Here is a 19,542-nt window from a genome sequence, read left to right as displayed (position 1 = left end):
ATAATAATACAAGTATAATTCAATTATCAATGAGCGGCAGTCGCCAATGCTGGAAAGCCCTCAATAAGGTGTCACGTCAAGAAAACTTCAAAACTTCAACGTGGAATTGACTGTATAGTAAATTACGCAAAGAAAATTGACTAAGTATTTATTTAAATCGATTTTTTCGCGACTGAAGCCCCTGCCTTGTAGTCAGACATGAGATGTTATACACTTTATCCGCTAGTTTTATAAATATTGCAATAAATGCAAAGATGAAGGCAATCATGACCTTGTGGGTTTACGTAACGCGGCCCGCGGTCGGAACGCATTGATCCTATTCTTAGGTATTTTATCAGCCTACAAACAATATCCAATATTCATAAAGAAAATACTGAAGAAATGGTCATTTAACAAACACTTTTTGAACGGATTGAAGCTATGTACTATTATTAAAAACTAACAATTATTTACATAATTCTAAATTTTAAATTTTCGCGTGCTTTTCAGCGCTTTTAAGTTTTTAATTATAATACATAGCTTCAATCCGTTCAAAAAGTGTTTTTCTTCATGTGTAACAGCTATGTCAACAAAAGACAATTCTAAATACCAGTTTAGATTAGCGACTGTAAAAATACAATCAATGGGTTACCTTCTTAGGTCTAGTTCTTAGATTTCCGCATCTCTTTCATGATCATGTGTCAATCTAATAGGCAACGCCGACTTTTAAAATGCAAATTAAAAGCGCACTTAGAAGGAAATTCCATTGGTGCACAGCCGGGGATCGAATCTACGACCTATTGTCGCACGCTATTGTCCCAACACTGATCGTAAACAAATTGTTATTTATAGTTATGTTATTGGCTTTAATTCAAATTTATTCATAATTTCGGGAACCCGCCAAAACGCTAGACAACATGGCGTCGCATAGACATCCATAAACAAACTTCAACTTAATTGTTAATTTTCATAAATTACACAAATACAGACTGCATTAGGACTAACTCGAAGACAACAGTTACAAGAATTTTACATCGTCTATTTGATTAATCTTATGAATCATGTGAATATATGAGCAACATGTATCAACATAATAATAAAGTTAGGTATCTGCTGCATTGTTTTTTATCACACCATGTTATGTAGTAGTTTTGGAGCCATTCATTTATTACGTAAGCAATGTAGGTAGTCTTTGATTTTCTTATTCGGGGTGATTTCTTCAACAGTTATGTACGTTTTTACACATATTAAACATTGTCAATGCTTGAAAACTAATGCATTTTCGAGGACTCCTACAAAAATAACAGGTTTATGTACTATTAGCTTAGAGAGCTTTGCTTATTTTTGATGACAAGTGGAAGGGGGGGGGGGCATAATTTGCAGTTGTTCTGCTTTCGTAATACTTCTTTAACAAAAACTCTGTCTTGTTAACAAAAAACGGGACCGTTCAAGTACCTAGAACACTAGATCTTCACATATAACTATCAAATCAATGTATACAATTCATAATAAAAACTATTTAAAAAAAATGTGTATGTGTGTCAGCTACGACGCACGATTGGAGTTTATACCTTACGAACGATAATTATGATGTATATCGAATAGAAAAAAAGGGTAAATGAACGCATCTGCTAAAATGATAAGAGAAACAAACATATATCTGTAATTATTCGAATTATTTATATTACTTCAATAAAGAGTATTACATAAAGTATGTTACAAAACAATATAAATAATAATAATAATAACAATAATAATTGTGTTCAATTTATACAAATCCAATTTTAGAGAGAGAATGAGTTCAATCCTACAGATATATATGTTTGTCTCTGTACGCAACGCCTAAACGTTTCGTGTTACACTTGATTTAACTCCTCATAAAATTTCCGTACCGGGCCTTATAACTCAAATGGTTTCTTAAGGAGTAAACTCCAAAAAGTATGGAGTTGCCCCTTCTGCTCCATGTGAAACCTTTTTATCAGCAAGTCATTTTTTAAATACTTTTAACATGAAATTTTGTCTTTCAAATGTGTCTCTATAATATGCCTTATTTTAAAGAAACCACGCCTTTCCATTTGTTTAATCGTGAGTTTCGTAATTGTAAATTTATTATTATTATTTATTCTAGAACCTATCGTGGTACACGGCTTTTCTATTTCTCTTTTTCCTTAATAGGTTTGCCAGAAGATATCGCCTGTGAACGACCAGTTTATGTTATCCGAATGAATATGTATTTTTGTTTTAATAAATAATCTTTTTGTGTAATATTTTTTTATAGAACAGGGCGTAAACGCTCACCTGATGTTAAGTGATACCGCCGCCCATAAACACTCAATGCCAGAGGGCTCGCGAGTGCATTGCCGGCCTTTTAAGAATTGGCACGCTCTTTTCTTGAACCGTAATTCGAATTGGTTCGGAAATACTTCAGTGGGCACTGGTTCCTCAATACACGTTTGACACATGTACTATAAACTATAGAGCACAGTAGCAACAAAACTCTTTAACTAGAATTACTTTAGTACACGTACAGATATCCAATAACGAGGTCACGAAAACATTGTATAGCGTTGCCCGCATTTTTTATTCTATTTATTGACAAAAAGAAAATCCTCGTGACGGTGAGGTCAACGAACTCTTCCCTAACGTTGAAATCATCGCTCATTTTATCAAGCCTGTTGTCAACACAATGCCTGTCCTATATTTTAACTGTAGGTGCTCAATCGTATCGTGAGTATGCATTTAGTTTTATATCTACTTATACGAGAACATATAACTTGAAAAACATATATATAATTCCGAGCGGCTTTATCCCTTGCGAAGAGAGGTGGAGTCTGCAACTTCTACCGCATTTACTATGGAGACCGTAACCCCTCGAAGTACGACGTTCCACAACTGAACGTTATTTTATTCACTTTGCCGCGCACCCCTACTATATGGAACTAGTTACCCACTGAAGTATTTCCGAACTAATTCGACTTAAGAGTCCTTCAAGAAATCAACGTATAAATTTTCAAAAAGCCAGCCGTGCGCTCGCGAGGCCTCTGGCTTTGACTCACTTAACATCAGGCATCTGCACGTTTGCTCCCTGTTCTATAACAGATACAACCATGAGTTGTAGCGCTAACAGTTTACAATTCAGGTGGTTACATTATAAAAATTTTAATTATTTCTATAAAATCGATTAAACATAAGTCTTTATGACTTGGATAAATAAATATCTTTTCCCGAAAGAGAGATCAACTTGCTCCTCACCTGACATACCTCTCCCTTCATTCACCTTCATGTATGGGGACTTTTGACATCTCCCTTCATTCACCTTCATGTATGGGGACTTTTGACATCTCCCTTCATTCACCTTTATGTATGGGGACTTTTGACATCTCCCTTCATTCACCTTCATGTATGGGGACTTTTGACATCTCCCTTCATTCACCTTCATGTATGGGGACTTTTGACATCTCCCTTCATTCACCTTTACGTATGGGGACTTTTGACATCTCCCTTCATTCACCTTTAGGTATGGGGACTTTTGACATCTCCCTTCATTCACCTTTACGCATGGGGACTTTTGACATCTCCCTTCATTCACCTTTAGGTATGGGGACTTTTGACATCTCCCTTCATTCACCTTTATGTATGGGGACTTTTGACATCTCCCTTCATTTACCTTCATGTATGGGGACTTTTGACATCTCCCTTCATTCACCTTTACGTATGGGGACTTTTGACCTCTCCCTTCATTTACCTTTACGTATGGGGACTTTTGACCTCTCCCTTCATTCACCTTCATGTATGGGGACTTTTGACATCTCCCTTCATTCACCTTTATGTATGGGGACTTTTGACATCTCCCTTCATTCACCTTCATGTATGGGGACTTTTGACATCTCCCTTCATTCACCTTCATGTATGGGGACTTTTGACATCTCCCTTCATTCACCTTCATGTATGGAGACTTTTGACCTAGTAAAAATAACTAATTTCGTCTTTTAAAAATTGAGATAAATAAGTTTCTAGACTGCTTACAGCAATAACGTCAATCTTTCGTTATTATTATAAAAACAAAATCACAAATAGGACTAACAAGAATACCATACCCAAATGAATGTTACGCTAGTGAAGTACCCTCAAAAAATATGACCTTAACCAATGCCTACATAACAATAGAACTTATATTACAAAGAACTATATTAGATAGTTATAATAAGTAAAAAATTCATCAAACATGACTAATGACGACGCTTTAGGTAAAGATTTTCCGTTTATGTACAAATATTCGTATAAAACACCACTCCAGGCATGTGGCTTTATATGGGACATACTTATTTGGAGTGAACGCTTATGGCCAGGTCAATATAGCCAATACACGATTGATTTTAATAAGGGGCTCGCTTGTGATGTCGTGTGTACAGTTAATATAAAGATGGGTTCAAATTAAAATATCCCAATATTGATAACGCTTTCCCTTCAAGCGCGTACCAATTTTTAAAGGGCCGGCAACGCATCTGCAAGCCCGACAATATGCGTGTCCGCCTGACGTATTATTTAACCTCAAATGAGTCACCTGCCCGTTTGCCCGGTTTTATAAAAAAAAAACATTTTTAACGCGTTTGTTAAGTGGGAACAAATGTTTAAACCGATCCGAAAGTAACAAATACTAGTATAGTGAATACTAAAAGTTTTCTTTAATAAAAAGCAGATATTAGAATTTATGTTTAAATAATAAAATTTCCAAATACAAATTATTATTTGAGCCTATATTTCCTCATCAGAAACAACTACCAACATGTTGACACACCACCAACATGTACAATAGACGATAAGCAAAAATAAATGATTGTACGAACGTCGAACGAACGAACGATTGAACGGTCGTAATAAATCAATTTAAAGTTATTTATATCATGGCAACATAGGACCATTACGAATACCGACAAAGCCTCAATACTAAGTAAAAATAAAATCACATCGTTTGTTGCTTATATCCTTAGAATGTCAATCAATTCTTGTAGTATTTATTAAACATAGCGTAGTATATGGTATTGTAGCTGACAGGCTCCTAAGTCGAATTGGTTTGAAAATTTGTGGCAGTTGTTAGCGGGTTCCACATAGTGGTGGTGCACGGCAAAAACTGCCTGAAAAGTTGTGGAACGACGAATCACTTGATGGAATTTTGTATTCCTTGATGTACGAAACTAAATTTTGCAATTCGTACCTTCAAACCCCGGCTGTGCGACAGTTATTGACGCGCTTAACAAAAATATCATAAGATCTATCCTAATCTAGATTTCCCTTTGTCAAATTACTCCATAGCTTAGGAGATATTATCAACGAAACGAATGAAGAAATGTATAACTAATAGTCAAGAATTCTCTACTATGAGAACTGTACAGTTTGACACACAAGAGTCATACTTAGCACTAAGCCTAATGTTTATAATATGAAAGAGGATATTTTTATCTGTATGCCATTTCAGGTAACTATAATCACATAATAGTCTTGTCTTCATTAGGAATATTAAATGCCTTTTAGCATAAATGCATTAATTAAATCACTATGCCAATGTAAATATTTAAGCAAACAATCCTTATCAAGAATGTCATTTACATAAATTAATTGAGATCTAAACAGTTTAACAGGAAATTATATTTATGGAATACACAAGGATATGTCTAAAACTTGAATATTGGATAACATACCTTGTAATATAGGTGGGTGCCACATAAGCCCTATCTACATTTAATAAATACAATCAGTATTTTAAAAATATTAACATTCCTACCTAAATTTGAAGTGAGGGTACTTGTAAAAAAAGTCTAACAATTTATTTAATTATTTAAATAAACTCACCTGTATTTTGTAAATATTGTCTTTGTATTTAAGTAAACAAAATTACACTATGATTCAGACCTAGATCTCTGTGAGTCATTTATTTCAATAAACTAAATTTTAAACCAAAGCAATAAAAATAATGTCATTGATAATGAGACTTTTTGCGTAATAATAAAAATATTTGATTTCAATAAGAAATAATTTTGTAATGTTGGTCAAGGATGTATTACGATCGGATGAAACAAGAGCTTATTTTTACGTATTAAACCATGCATTTTAACAATACATATTTTAATAATTAGGGACCTCGTATTGTTTGTATGACGCTATTAACGTACGCTGTATGACTTTGTATGGGCGTAAAATCGTCTAAGCCCACGTAGGTATAACACGTGAATCATATTTAATCTAATCATAGGAATTATTCAAGATTTCGGCTATCAGAAAATCATAAATGCCGTAACATTGAAAAATTATTTGCGTGTTTTATCGTTTATGGTTTATTAAGTTATCGATATAAAATCATTCGTTGCGAACCATAATTTAAAACTTGTGCTAATTTTCTTTTACAAAATATTGAGTGTAATATTATTGTTTATCGATAGTCTGGTAGCTGTTTTAAGACGACGCACTAGGTTTGCGCATCCCTGGTTCCCTAAATCAACAAAACAAATCTTACCTCTTCATAGCTTTCGTTCTTTTCCCTTTCAGATAGAGGTCGGCATCGGACAACCACCTTAACACACTCATTCAGAGCCGTTCGTGGTCTAGCCGACTTCTCCATCTTAACCACTTATAATATTGCTGCTAAATTTTATACTCAATCTAGAAAATATCGATCCATCCAGGGTGCACGTTTAACATCACCAATTTATTTAATCAACACACAAATTTCACTAATTTATTCACGATTTAAAAATTAATCAACTGATTAAAACAATAAAATTATAAACAGGTGTATTACAATGTAGAAAAATAAATAAAATCGTAAAATTCGAATTCCGCTTTTTCATATCACACCACGTCGAGCGGACATTTCTATGCAACTGACGTTTATTTTCAGATTTGCAACGATTTTTTGTTGTGACAGTTTTACGTTCAGAAACCTTGCAATAATAATGAAAAAGTATATGCCTTATCTTTATTAACCGATTTATTTGTTCTATATTTTTCTTTGAAAAGTAAAGTATGAGTTAAGTAATAAAAAAATGACCAATAAAATTAATAAAAATTACAAAAACACAAATAACAAGGTAAATTAAACATCTTCATTTATAAATGCGTCAGAAACGAGAAAGTGACACAATGGAAAATTATATGACAATTGACATTATTGTTAATGATAATAATAGTTTGATTTGTTTTGTTAATAATTCATCTAGTAATTAGTTTATTTGAAATTACATTTAATACAAGTTACTGAAAGCGTATAGTATTTAGAAACGCAAATCAGTTTTGTGGCTTATTTTTTGTCCAGTTCAAGAACAATGACAACTCTTACAATCAGTTTAAAACGTCCTAGTAAAGTTTATCATGAAGGCGTACGTGTTGTTTTCGACATTTAATTAAACATTGTAAATGAATACGAATATGCAAGTAACTGTTTGTGTGTGTTTCCAGGAAATCATAGCCGGTGTTGTAGTCGTTAAAAGCAACAGCGATGTAAGACATGAAGGCTTGGTACTCTTCATGGAAGGCTCGGTCAACTTACAAATAAGTTCCAAAAATGCTGGTATTTTTGATGCATTCTCGAACAATATTAAAGTAAGTTTAATAGCTAGAAGAATTAAAAGGGCTGTGTAAGAGGTAAAATATTTTAAATATTCAAAACAATACTACCAATATATTTGGATGTAAAAATTATTATTTACCCTTATTACACATACTAAGTTTCACTGTGAATAGATTCCAAATACAAATATAATAAATGTGTATTAAACTCTTAGAACACTTGACCATTTATTATGGTTCTGTCTGTACCTTGTCCATTCTTATAGTGATTATATTTCAGAGCAATATAAAACAGTAGGCTTAAAAGTTGCCAATTGGAATGGTTGTGAACATGGATGTAATTAGAATTTTTAATTATTAATACATATGACATGGCATACCTTACACCCACATTAGGTGAATTTCTTGGGATTCATACTCAGTGGCATGCATTATAATAATTTTTTTCTTATTAAATTAAAATAATGTGAAATATTAATATTTTTGTATTTAAAAAAAATTGACTGATGCTAGTTGAAAATCGATCTAAGAGTTGCCAATTGCTTTGATTCAGATTTTTTGTATGTTTTAGCCCATTACATTAGTTAATACGTCTATGGAAATTGTCGCAGCTGGAAAAATACCAGTAGGTGTCACTGAAATCCCATTTGAGATGCCACTCAGAGGTGAACAATATTTTTTACCATAGTTTTAGTTTAATAAAGCAGTGTTGGCCTAATGGTTTGTGGTGTGATTGTGCTACTCTTTGAGACTATGTTTTTGCCTTAAAATCGAAGCAGTGGGCTACTGGATTTTATAAAACAACATGCACTTAATTATCAATAAAGAATGGATCAAAGAAACATTAACTCTGAGAACAAAAAATATAGTATATATATATATATATATTATTATTACTAAAAGTGATTTATTTTTTTATGAATTCTCTTATATATATATATAGGAGGTTTAGAAATCTCTATATCAGAAAAAGATACATCATTGCAGCTACAACGTTTTGAAGTCTAACATTTCTGTACCTGTTTCATGATCATTTCTAAATCTAATAGGCAAAGAGTCTTAGACAAGCCCCAAAGCAAATGTCAAATGCGCATATAGAAAGATATAGTCCATTAGAGCACAGCCAGGAATCAAACCTACAATCTCAGCGATTAAAGTCGCATCCTGAAGAGACAAGGCCCACTGTGCTCTGTCCATACACATCTCCTAATCATATACATGCTTAAAAATAAATTCAGTCCACAATGTTTTAACCAAGCACTACATTGTGTCATAAGGACACACAAAAATAAATTCAGTCCACAATGGTTTAACCAAGCACTACATTGTGTCATAAGGACACACAAAAATAAATTCAGTCCACAATGGTTTAACCAAGGACTACATTGTGTCATAAGGACACACACAAAAATAAATTCAGTCCACAATGGTTTAACCAAGGACTACATTGTGTCATAAGGACAGACACAAAAATAAATTCAGTCCACAATGTTTTAACCAAGGACTACATTGTGTCATAAGGACAGACACAAAAATAAATTCAGTCCACAATGTTTTAACCAAGGACGGAGGAGGAGATCACTATAACTGTTATACAGCTGTTGTTTTATTGTTAAGGAAGTTATCTATAACCGTCTTTTTCAGGAAGACCAAGCTCAGCTGGGCCGGGTCTATTGGAAACGTATCATGGAGTATTTGTGAATGTTATGTACACAATTCAATGCAGTATGAAAAGGTCATTTTTAAATAAACCGCTTAATGCAGTATGCCAATTTTTTGTACAATATAAGCATGTGAGTACTATGTTATAGATTCTTATATATCTTTTAATTTTGTCTCATCATTATGAATAGATGCATTTATTTTGAAATCCTACAGCAAGCAAAAATTATATATATTATTATTAATTACACTAAATATATAGCCTTAGGTGGTGGTGGTGGTACAAACATTTAGTAAAGGGGACTAAATTGGGCTGTGTGATGGGTTGTATGTAAAGGTGTGTATGTAGGGTTCATGATGCAGGTCATTTAGCGCTATGGATATTCTTAATAAGGAGTAAGTAGTTAACTAAGTGAATATTTTAAAGGTAAGCAATAGCCTTCTTTATTGCTATACTGTTAAAATATTTTTGTATTAGAATTTTCTTTTTTATTCAAACTTATATATCAGATATACACAATTTGCTATCATAAAAAATTGGTTGGCCGAGTAGTTTATTTATTACAAGATTGTAAAACTTTTAATACCCATTAAGGACTGACTTGTCAACATTTTGTCATTTATTTTTTTAAGTTACAAATTGTTCTATTTAATTATAATTGGTTATGAAAGCTGTTGACTTGATCTATAGGATTCGGTACTCCTATTTAGAAAGAAAAATTATTTTCAATAGTGCATTTATCAAGGAAAAAAACACATTATTATTATATTAATATACATAGTTTCAAATTTAAACGAATGATACACGATTAAAAATACCAAAATCACTATATTTATTATGATTAATTATTTATTACACCAATTGCTTGTATATGTTAAGAAATATGTTATTTATTTTAGAAAGACCCAGGGCCTCTTAAGCCAGTGCGATGCGAGATAACTCCTGCATCTATTCGTGCGTCTGGCCCCGCTTCGAGAGCGTCAATGCCAAATTTTCAGCTGTATGCGGAAATTGACAGCACGGTGTGTGCCCTTGACAAACCGATTACAGGAAAGGTGAGCTTTTCGTGATCGTTAGATTGTGTCTGCTAGGGAATAGTTGAAAGTTAACAAAACATTATGTACTTCGTAAGTTTACGTATGTTTGTCCACAAATTTCTCAAAATCTTTTTCTTATTTGAAAGTTAGGTTAGGTAAATAAGTTAAATTAATTGTAAATTTACATTTACTAACAGTTCGAATTCAAGGGCGTAGAGCGGCCAATAATAATAATAATGATATAGATAATTAAAACACATTTAAAAAGTTTGGTCCTGTACTGTACCTTTAAGCAGCATTTCCTCGCTGTATGAGAGGAAAGCATCAGCTCTGGAGTCACCACTACTATCCACAGGTTCCAGAGACTTCTTCCTTCTGACCAAATTTGTCGAATTGTCAATCTCCAATTTGTTACTGATCGACTTGATTCTCTCTCTCTACTCAGAGACATAGTGTATCTTTGCGTTTTCTACCAAGTGTACTATGGTGAGTGTTCTGAAGAATTGTTTGGTATGATCCCTCCTGCCTCGCTTCAACAGCGTTCGAGCTGTATCAATCGGAATTTCATCAGCATCATCTTGATCTTCCACAGTCCGTTTGACAGGGTACTTTCATTTGCGAACTTTGGCATGGCATCCCGGTGGGGGTCTTCTCTGAGAGATAGGACTTCCAACTTTTCAAAGTTAACGTGAGGAGTACACGCAAAGGCCGGCAACGCACCCACTAAAAATGGGTGTCCATAGGCTTGTTTACAGGGTGTAATCCTAAAAAAAATCCTAAATGACTGGACGTTTATTTTTATAAATATTCTGGAAATTATTTACAGTTCATGAAGTTTTCTAATGATAATTTTCGAAATTGGTCAAGTAGGTTTCGAGTTGCTTATAAAGTAAATAAATACAGGGCCAGGTTTAGAGATCTGAAGGCTTCGGGGCAACAAAGTAATGGAGGCCCTGGCGTTAAACTATTTTACAAATAAAATTTAAAAAAGAAACTTTCTATTCTTTAACAAACATAAAATATATCAAAAGAAAAGCGGTTTACTAGTCGGAATTTGAAACTATTTTCAAGTCTCTTCTCTCCACAAAAGACGGGCCTCAACAGATGGTTGCCTTCCTCTAAATCTGGCCCCGGATGTATATAATATGCTTAAAAGCTCGTAGACTGACATATACATGGCGCTACTAACAAATTAATATTTAGTATGCCCTAACCTTCAAAAGACACGTATAAATTTGCCAACTGTAGTACTATTAGTAGTGAGATATAGTGTTTTGTGTTTTTCCTTTCTTTTGAAGTTCCTTACTTTTGTTTATAAAAAAATGACTTTCAGATTCGTGTAGATGACTGCTCGGTGCAGATAAAATCTATTGAACTACAACTAGTGAGAGTAGAAACCTGTGGCTCAACAGAGGGATACTCAAGAGATGGTATGTTACAATATAATCTTTGAAAAAATAAAGTTAAAATGTTTCATGTGCCACGTTAGAAGTGAAACTTCTTTATGGATCTTATTTTTCAAAAAACTATCTTCTATATGCAACTTTACAGAAATTGGTTAAATAAAGTTTAACAAAAGCCTTTTATCATCATAGACATGAATACAAATAATACAATTACTTCATTTTACCTTACTACTACTAAGATTATTACAGAATTTCATTAATTGTCATATAATTGTTACTATCATTGTTATCGTTATTATATATTTTTGTTATCAATGTCTTCGAATCTCTTCGAATCAACCGTGGTAGTGACAAGAAAAAGATGTCACGTAACGGAAAATGTGACGCGCAACCCAAAAATGTGACGGTATTTTTTTTCCCAACGCCGATAAAGATTCACATCAATAAATAAAAATAAATGTACAATAATTTTTGGCTGACCTCAAACTTCACCTAAAAGTCGATAAATACAGTCTAAACTCAAAAAAATATCTATGAAGCAATTCGTGTCTATGACGTTGATAAACGTCATATTTTTGTTTACGTTTTTTTACGTAAATCTCTTGAGATTATTTAGTTATTCCAAATGGGTCCAGCCGTTCTGGAACTGATTAAGTGTTTTGTACGTTATGGCATTTATTTATATTTAAAGTACAAGAAAAATGTAATTTATTACGAAATCCATTTTTTACATACAAACAAATTGAGGTAAAATGAGTCGATAAATTTACTAGAAATCGGTTCGACGCCGCGAATTGGCTTGTATAAATTGTAAATGGGAACTATTCGTTGTTTTTGCTGCAAACAATATGTTGTTTGTTGTAAAAACTACAAAAATATATTGTGGCCAAACGGCTTGACTGTTTTAATTTAATTTTGAAAAACGTTTAAGATCGTTAGGAACGTATCCGAAATTACGAAACATATGTTAAAATACATAATGTTAAAACTATTACCATAATATTTAAAAAAAATACAGATTGTATAGATAATGAGACCTCCAATTGAAGGAAAGCAATAACTAGTCTGGCCCTAAATACTGTTACATAAAAAAATCGTTTTAATTGTTTTGAATTTGGAACACTTATTAATATAAAAACTTTTTTCGATTTGGCGCCATTTCAAATATTTCATTCCTTTTCCACTCGCTTCCTGCTCAGGCTGTATATCTTCTATTTACCTATAGGCCTTCCTTTTCTTCCCCTTGGTCCTTTCCATATTGTGTGTATGCAATACATGGCAAAATTTTAATAGGCTTTTTTATGTCAAATTGTTATCTGTCAACTTTGACAGTCGGCCTAATCGCGACTGCTGTGAATCTGGACGTCTAGACTTTATATGATTGGATATTCGAGTTTATAGTTGGAGATTTACAATTAGTATTTGAATAAACTTAAAGGCCGGCAACGTACTCGCGAGACCTCTGGCATTGATAGTATTTATGCCCGTTTCACCTATTACATTTTGCTTGGCTGCGATGATTACCCGTTTAGGTCATCCCGTAAAATCATTTTTCCCCCCTACACTATAAAAAGAGAGGTAAAAAAAACGTCATAGTTCGACAGTTGTTAAGTTCTTAAATATTCTAATTGGAGCATTTCAACTAGTGATGTTACATTTCATCATAGCATAAACACTATTTGATAGAAAGAGACGAAAGACGTTAGGCGAAGAAATTTATTGCAATTGCAGTCTAACCTTATGTCAAACGGACTTTATTATAATATTTATGTATTCATGTATTTATTTGCATTCCATAACGTTACAAAAGATGTTTATGAGGCTTAAAGCTAAGTACAATATTATGGACCCTGTTAGGGCACAGCAAAAGATGGCATTACGAAACCTATATAACATAGCTAATAGCAACACAATAAAAAATAGCACATAAAACTTCACACTCCCGGCTAGTACCAATTACATAGAATAACATTTTTTTATTTATTGAATTTTGTATATTTAGGGATTAATAATCATGAAATTAAGCTATATTTTATTTATGAAGTAGTAATTTGATAATGAACAAGAAAAAATATGTGAGATGGCGCAAAATCGAAAGGAGTTTTTATATTAATAATAAGTGTTCCAAATTCGAAACAAAAAGTAAAAAGAAAAAAAGTTTTTATGTAACAATACATATTTATGGCCAGACTAGACTGGAGTTGGAATTCTCAACATCTATACAATCAGTTTAACGATCCTAAACGATTTTCAAAGTTAAATTTAAATATGTCACAATATTTTTTTTTCGTTTTTACAACAAACAACACATTGTTTGCAGCAAAAACAACGAATAGTTCCCATTTACAATGTATACAAGCCAATCTAGTATAAAATAATTTGCAATTTGTTAAATCTAAAGACTAATTTTACCTCAACTTCAATAACTAATTGCCAAAGAGCTCGCAAGTGCGTTGCAGGCGTTTTTCTTTGTCACTAATTCACGTTCAAACACCTTTCAGTCTTATTGTTTCCACTTCAACAAAAGATTGTTTATTTTACTGAACTTAGATTCTTAAACAGCGACTGAGATCCAAATCATTCAAGTGGGTGAAGGCGATGTCTGTCGATCCCGAGATGTGCCGCTATACATGGTGCTACCAAGGCTGTTCACATGTCCCACCACAACCACTACCAATTTTAAAATAGGTAAGACCAATAATTCTAAGAAAAATATATGTGCGTTCACACGTAAGAAGTGAAACTTTATGATCTTATTTTTCGAAAAATGATCTACTATATGCAACTTTACAGAAATTGGTTAAATAAAGTTTAACAAAAGGCTTTTATTATCATAGACATGAATACAAATAATACAATTATTACATTTTACCTTATAACTACTAAGATTATTACAGAATTTCATTAATTGTAATATAATTATTACTATCGTTATCGTTGTTATATACTTTTGTTGTTAATGGCTTCGAATCTTTACGAACCAACCGTGGTAGGGACAAGAAAACGATGGCGCGTAACGGAAAAATGTGACGCGTAACCGAAAAATGTGACGGTATTGTTTTTACAACGCCGATAAAGAAGTTTCACTTCAAAAATTTACTCGCGTTACCTGTCGTCCTATATTTAACAATCTTGCAGCTGAATTTGTCCAGCTCAAGCAACATTTCTGATAGCCCATGCCGGGATACCCTACCAGGCTCCAGATCACACCTGTCCCTTTCAAAAGTAAATGAGTGGTTTGGTCGGTTCTGTCACAGTCACACGCGGGGCTAGTCTACAGTTTGAGTCCGTGTGCTGAATGCCTTTATTGTTGGTGCCTGAACTATCATACTTCGGCAACTCCTCTAAGTCCCCATTTATAAAAGGCAGTTCCCGCAAATTTTATTAAGAGAGTAACTCTAGAAGATATTTGGACGTGATAACTAGGGATGCATCGATCTTTTTGCCGATACTGATAGCAACGCTTCGTGAATTTAAATTAAGTTAAGGATAGATATTTGAAATTTGAATAAGATTCAAGTTTAGTTAATTAAGTTTCAGAATAAGGGAGCGTTCAAGTAATACGTCACGCAATTTTTGGAGATTCTTGACCCCCTCCCCCCCCCATGAAACGCGCCGTAACGTTTTCTGGATCCAATAGTAAAACGTTTCGTGACCAACTCCAGTGGCTCTTTAAAACTGAAACTTACCATTATGTGGTGTAAAGTACTGGACAGTCGAAAATAATATTAACAATAACGCGTAATTCAATCCCCGCCCTGCATCGTAACGTTTTACAAGAGGTAAGGCCATCCAGGCTGAGCTACGCTCGCTAAAACAGCCCGAGCTGAGCTGTAAAGGCCCTTTAGACCAACCAACAAGATTCCATTCAAAAAAAAAAGTGCGATTCGAACTATCTAACTCGAAACCTGTGCGCGCGAATTACGAATTTCCCTTAGTAACTTATAATTAATTTATTCTTGTTTAAACGTTGACTTTCTCTTGCTGTGTTAACAATACTTTTCTTTATTTAATCTGTTTTCTTCGGTGTATACTTTTAACCTAATATACATACTAAAGTCTCGAAGAAGTTACCTTTGTTTCACTACTGCCTAGCCTAGGAACTATTATTATATGGTGCTGGAATCACGCGCACCTATAGCAATTAAAATATCGCCAATACTTCATCCCTAGTGAAAACCACTAACAGCCGGTTCTGCATGTATATATTGTTTCAGAGTTCGAGCTGAATATTTCGGTGATCTTTGAAGATGATTATTTAGTGACTGAAAACTTTCCAATACTATTGTTAAGATGTAGATAATAAATAAATTATATTAAAAAACGTTTTTTTATTACCGTTATTTAGACCGCTTAATGACAGATATAAAAGTATTCCAAAGATTACATTAAATAAATAAATAAAATCAGTGGCCTGAAAACCTTTTGATCTATAAGCAAGTAGGTGATCAGCACGAGACTCGGTTTTCTAACGATGTATTCCTTCACCGTTCGAGCGAATGTTAAATGCGCACATAGAAAGAAAATCCATTGGTGCACAGCCGGAGATCGAGAGATCGAGTCGCACGCTGAAACCTAAGTCAACAGTGATCTTTCAAAGGATTTATCACAATTAATCTTTTGCCAATTTTTTTTGTAATGTGACACTCAAATTGCCAGAAGGCTCGCAAGTGCGTTGACGGCCTTTCAAGATTTGGTACGGTCTTTTCTTAAAGGACCCTAAGTGGAATTGGTTCGGAAATACTTCAGTGGGCAGCTGGATCCACATAGTGGTGGTGGGTGGCAAAAACTGTCTTAGAAAACGCTCAGTTGTGGAACTACGGACGTCGAGGTGATACAAATAGTATCTTATATTATCATTGACTTACGTATAGTGAATCAGTTAATTATTAAAACTGCTTATTTTCTTCTATTATATATGGGATATACAAGCCCACATGGTAGCAATTAAAGTCATTATTTTTTGAAAATTTACTTTAACAAATTCCTAGAAGTTTCTTCTTTAAACCTCTAAATTTCAATAATTTTAATAATAACAAATTCTATTACAGTGGATTTAGTTAATTACGACCTTGGTTGTAGCGATCATATGATCATTATCAGGCTAAGTATTTTAGAACGGATAAAGTTGAGGCAGGGCGCAAAAAAAGGCTGTGAGCTATTTCCAAAAACTTTATTATTCTATAATTATTTACAATATCTTAAAATCTAGCACACAAAAGAACTAATAAAAGTATTATATACAAACTAAGCCTTATAATCACTGTACAATATTACGTGAAATTAGTTAAAATGCCATAAAACTTTCGAATTGCGTTTAATCTGTTAAGTGACAGTACTGTGTACGAGCCAAGGCTGTATTTTGCTCGGTCAAGGCTTTCTTAGTTTTATAAGCGTTGCGATTTCTTAAATCGTCAGAATTACGCCCCGAGAGTATAGCCAGATGTAAACACTCTCTTCAGTGCATTCATTCGTTACATAGCAATTAACATTTATTATTTTAATCACCCTGTAACCAGTAACTAAACACTTTCGTCAAATCAACTTATTTTGTATGAATAAGCAAAGTGTATTGAGATATTGAATAAGTATGGTGGGTGTAACACTGAGAATCCAAAAGAACAGAAGATATAATATTAATGACCAAAGAATCATTATCCATTGAAATGGAGCTGGTCCGGGAACTAGTCGAGAGATAACAGGTTCAAATGGACAGAGAAAGATGGGCAGACGATATAAAGAAGAGCTATCATTAGAGTAATGGAAGTAGCTAGAAGAATGGTAAAAGAAAAAGAACAGGACAGGAAGCGATGTGCAGACGATATAAAGATAATTGGAGGTACAGCTTGGACAAGAAGAGCTATCATTAGAGTAATGGAAGCAGCTAGAAGAATGGTAAAAGGAAAAGAACAGGACGGGAAGCGATGTGCAGACGATATAAAGATAATTGGAGGTACAGCTTGGACAAGAAGAGCTATCATTAGAGTAATGGAAGCAGCTAGAAGAATGGTAAAAGGAAAAGAACAGGACGGGAAGCGATGTGCAGACGATATAAAGATAATTGGAGGTACAGCTTGGACAAGAAGAGCTATCATTAGAGTAATGGAAGCAGCTAGAAGAATGGTAAAAGGAAAAGAACAGGACGGGAAGCGATGTGCAGACGATATAAAGATAATTGGAGGTACAGCTTGGACAAGAAGAGCTATCATTAGAGTAATGGAAGCAGCTAGAAGAATGGTAAAAGGAAAAGAACAGGACGGGAAGCGATGTGCAGACGATATAAAGATAATTGGAGGTACAGCTTGGACAAGAAGAGCTATCATTAGAGTAATGGAAGCAGCTAGAAGAATGGTAAAAGGAAAAGAACAGGACAGGAAGCGATGTGCAGACGATATAAAGATAATTGGAGGTACAGCTTGGACAAGAAGAGCTATCATTAGAGTAATGGAAGCAGCTAGAAGAATGGTAAAAGGAAAAGAACAGGACAGGAAGCGATGTGCAGACGATATAAAGATAATTGGAGGTACAGCTTGGACAAGAAGAGCTATCATTAGAGTAATGGAAGCAGCTAGAAGAATGGTAAAAGGAAAAGAACAGGACAGGAAGCGATGTGCAGACGATATAAAGATAATTGGAGGTACAGCTTGGACAAGAAGAGCTATCATTAGAGTAATGGAAGCAGCTAGAAGAATGGTAAAAGGAAAAGAACAGGACGGGAAGCGATGTGCAGACGATATAAAGATAATTGGAGGTACAGCTTGGACAAGAAGAGCTATCATTAGAGTAATGGAAGCAGCTAGAAGAATGGTAAAAGGAAAAGAACAGGACAGGAAGCGATGTGCAGACGATATAAAGATAATTGGAGGTACAGCTTGGACAAGAAGAGCTATCATTAGAGTAATGGAAGCAGCTAGAAGAATGGTAAAAGGAAAAGAACAGGACAGGAAGCGATGTGCAGACGATATAAAGATAATTGGAGGTACAGCTTGGACAAGAAGAGCTATCATTAGAGTAATGGAAGCAGCTAGAAGAATGGTAAAAGGAAAAGAACAGGACAGGAAGCGATGTGCAGACGATATAAAGATAATTGGAGGTACAGCTTGGACAAGAAGAGCTATCATTAGAGTAATGGAAGCAGCTAGAAGAATGGTAAAAGGAAAAGAACAGGACAGGAAGCGATGTGCAGACGATATAAAGATAATTGGAGGTACAGCTTGGACAAGAAGAGCTATCATTAGAGTAATGGAAGCAGCTAGAAGAATGGTAAAAGGAAAAGAACAGGACGGGAAGCGATGTGCAGACGATATAAAGATAATTGGAGGTACAGCTTGGACAAGAAGAGCTATCATTAGAGTAATGGAAGCAGCTAGAAGAATGGTAAAAGGAAAAGAACAGGACAGGAAGCGATGTGCAGACGATATAAAGATAATTGGAGGTACAGCTTGGACAAGAAGAGCTATCATTAGAGTAATGGAAGCAGCTAGAAGAATGGTAAAAGGAAAAGAACAGGACAGGAAGCGATGTGCAGACGATATAAAGATAATTGGAGGTACAGCTTGGACAAGAAGAGCTATCATTAGAGTAATGGAAGCAGCTAGAAGAATGGTAAAAGGAAAAGAACAGGATAGAGGAATCAATGGAGAGGATCAATGAACTACCTATGAGATGGCAAAAGTGCATAGAAAACAATGGTTCATACTTTGATTAATTAAATATATTATATTTAAAAATATTCGACTTTTTGTTCCTCCCATACAAAACGCCAATTTCATATGTTAGGACCTAATATATGCTGGGTGTCAGCAAAATAGGCATAATAATACTAGGTAAAACACATAACTCCAGCTGGCACGGAAATTATCAGCAGTAAAGTTACTCAACGGGCTATATATAT

At 34.1% G+C, this 19,542-nt stretch overlaps 2 protein-coding genes across 5 annotated transcripts in view; one reads left to right on the top strand and one right to left on the bottom strand.

Moving 5' to 3' along the window:
• The window catches only part of LOC123717666 (kinesin-like protein Klp68D), a 68,878-nt gene extending 62,039 nt beyond the window's left edge, over positions 1 to 6,839 (bottom strand). For all 3 annotated transcript variants that reach the window (XM_045673784.1, XM_045673785.1, XM_045673786.1), the window contains exon 1: positions 6,491 to 6,839. In XM_045673784.1, the coding sequence (XP_045529740.1) occupies positions 6,491 to 6,595 (105 nt within the window). In that variant the 5' untranslated portion in view covers positions 6,596 to 6,839. The remainder of the gene's footprint in view (positions 1 to 6,490) is intronic.
• Positions 6,840 to 7,174: 335 nt separating this feature from the next.
• Positions 7,175 to 15,971, top strand: LOC123717667 (vacuolar protein sorting-associated protein 26C). 2 transcript variants are annotated; one of them, XM_045673787.1, is made up of 8 exons: positions 7,175 to 7,352; positions 7,432 to 7,575; positions 8,114 to 8,207; positions 9,187 to 9,335; positions 10,105 to 10,260; positions 11,576 to 11,672; positions 14,211 to 14,336; positions 15,866 to 15,971. In XM_045673787.1, the coding sequence occupies exons 1-8, from the start codon at positions 7,299 to 7,301 to the stop codon at positions 15,949 to 15,951; spliced, it is 906 nt and encodes a 301-aa protein (XP_045529743.1). In that variant the 5' UTR covers positions 7,175 to 7,298; the 3' UTR covers positions 15,952 to 15,971. The 2 variants fall into 2 exon arrangements, with proteins under 2 accessions (XP_045529743.1, XP_045529745.1); XM_045673789.1 differs by lacking the exon at positions 14,211 to 14,336 and having other exon boundaries at positions 15,866 to 15,964.
• Positions 15,972 to 19,542: the final 3,571 nt, after the last annotated feature.

This window comes from Pieris brassicae, chromosome 13, assembly GCF_905147105.1.
Source record: "Pieris brassicae chromosome 13, ilPieBrab1.1, whole genome shotgun sequence".
Lineage (NCBI taxonomy): Eukaryota > Metazoa > Arthropoda > Insecta > Lepidoptera > Pieridae > Pieris > Pieris brassicae.
Note: the sequence above shows the minus strand (reverse complement) of the source record. Positions and strands in the feature narration are given on the sequence as shown.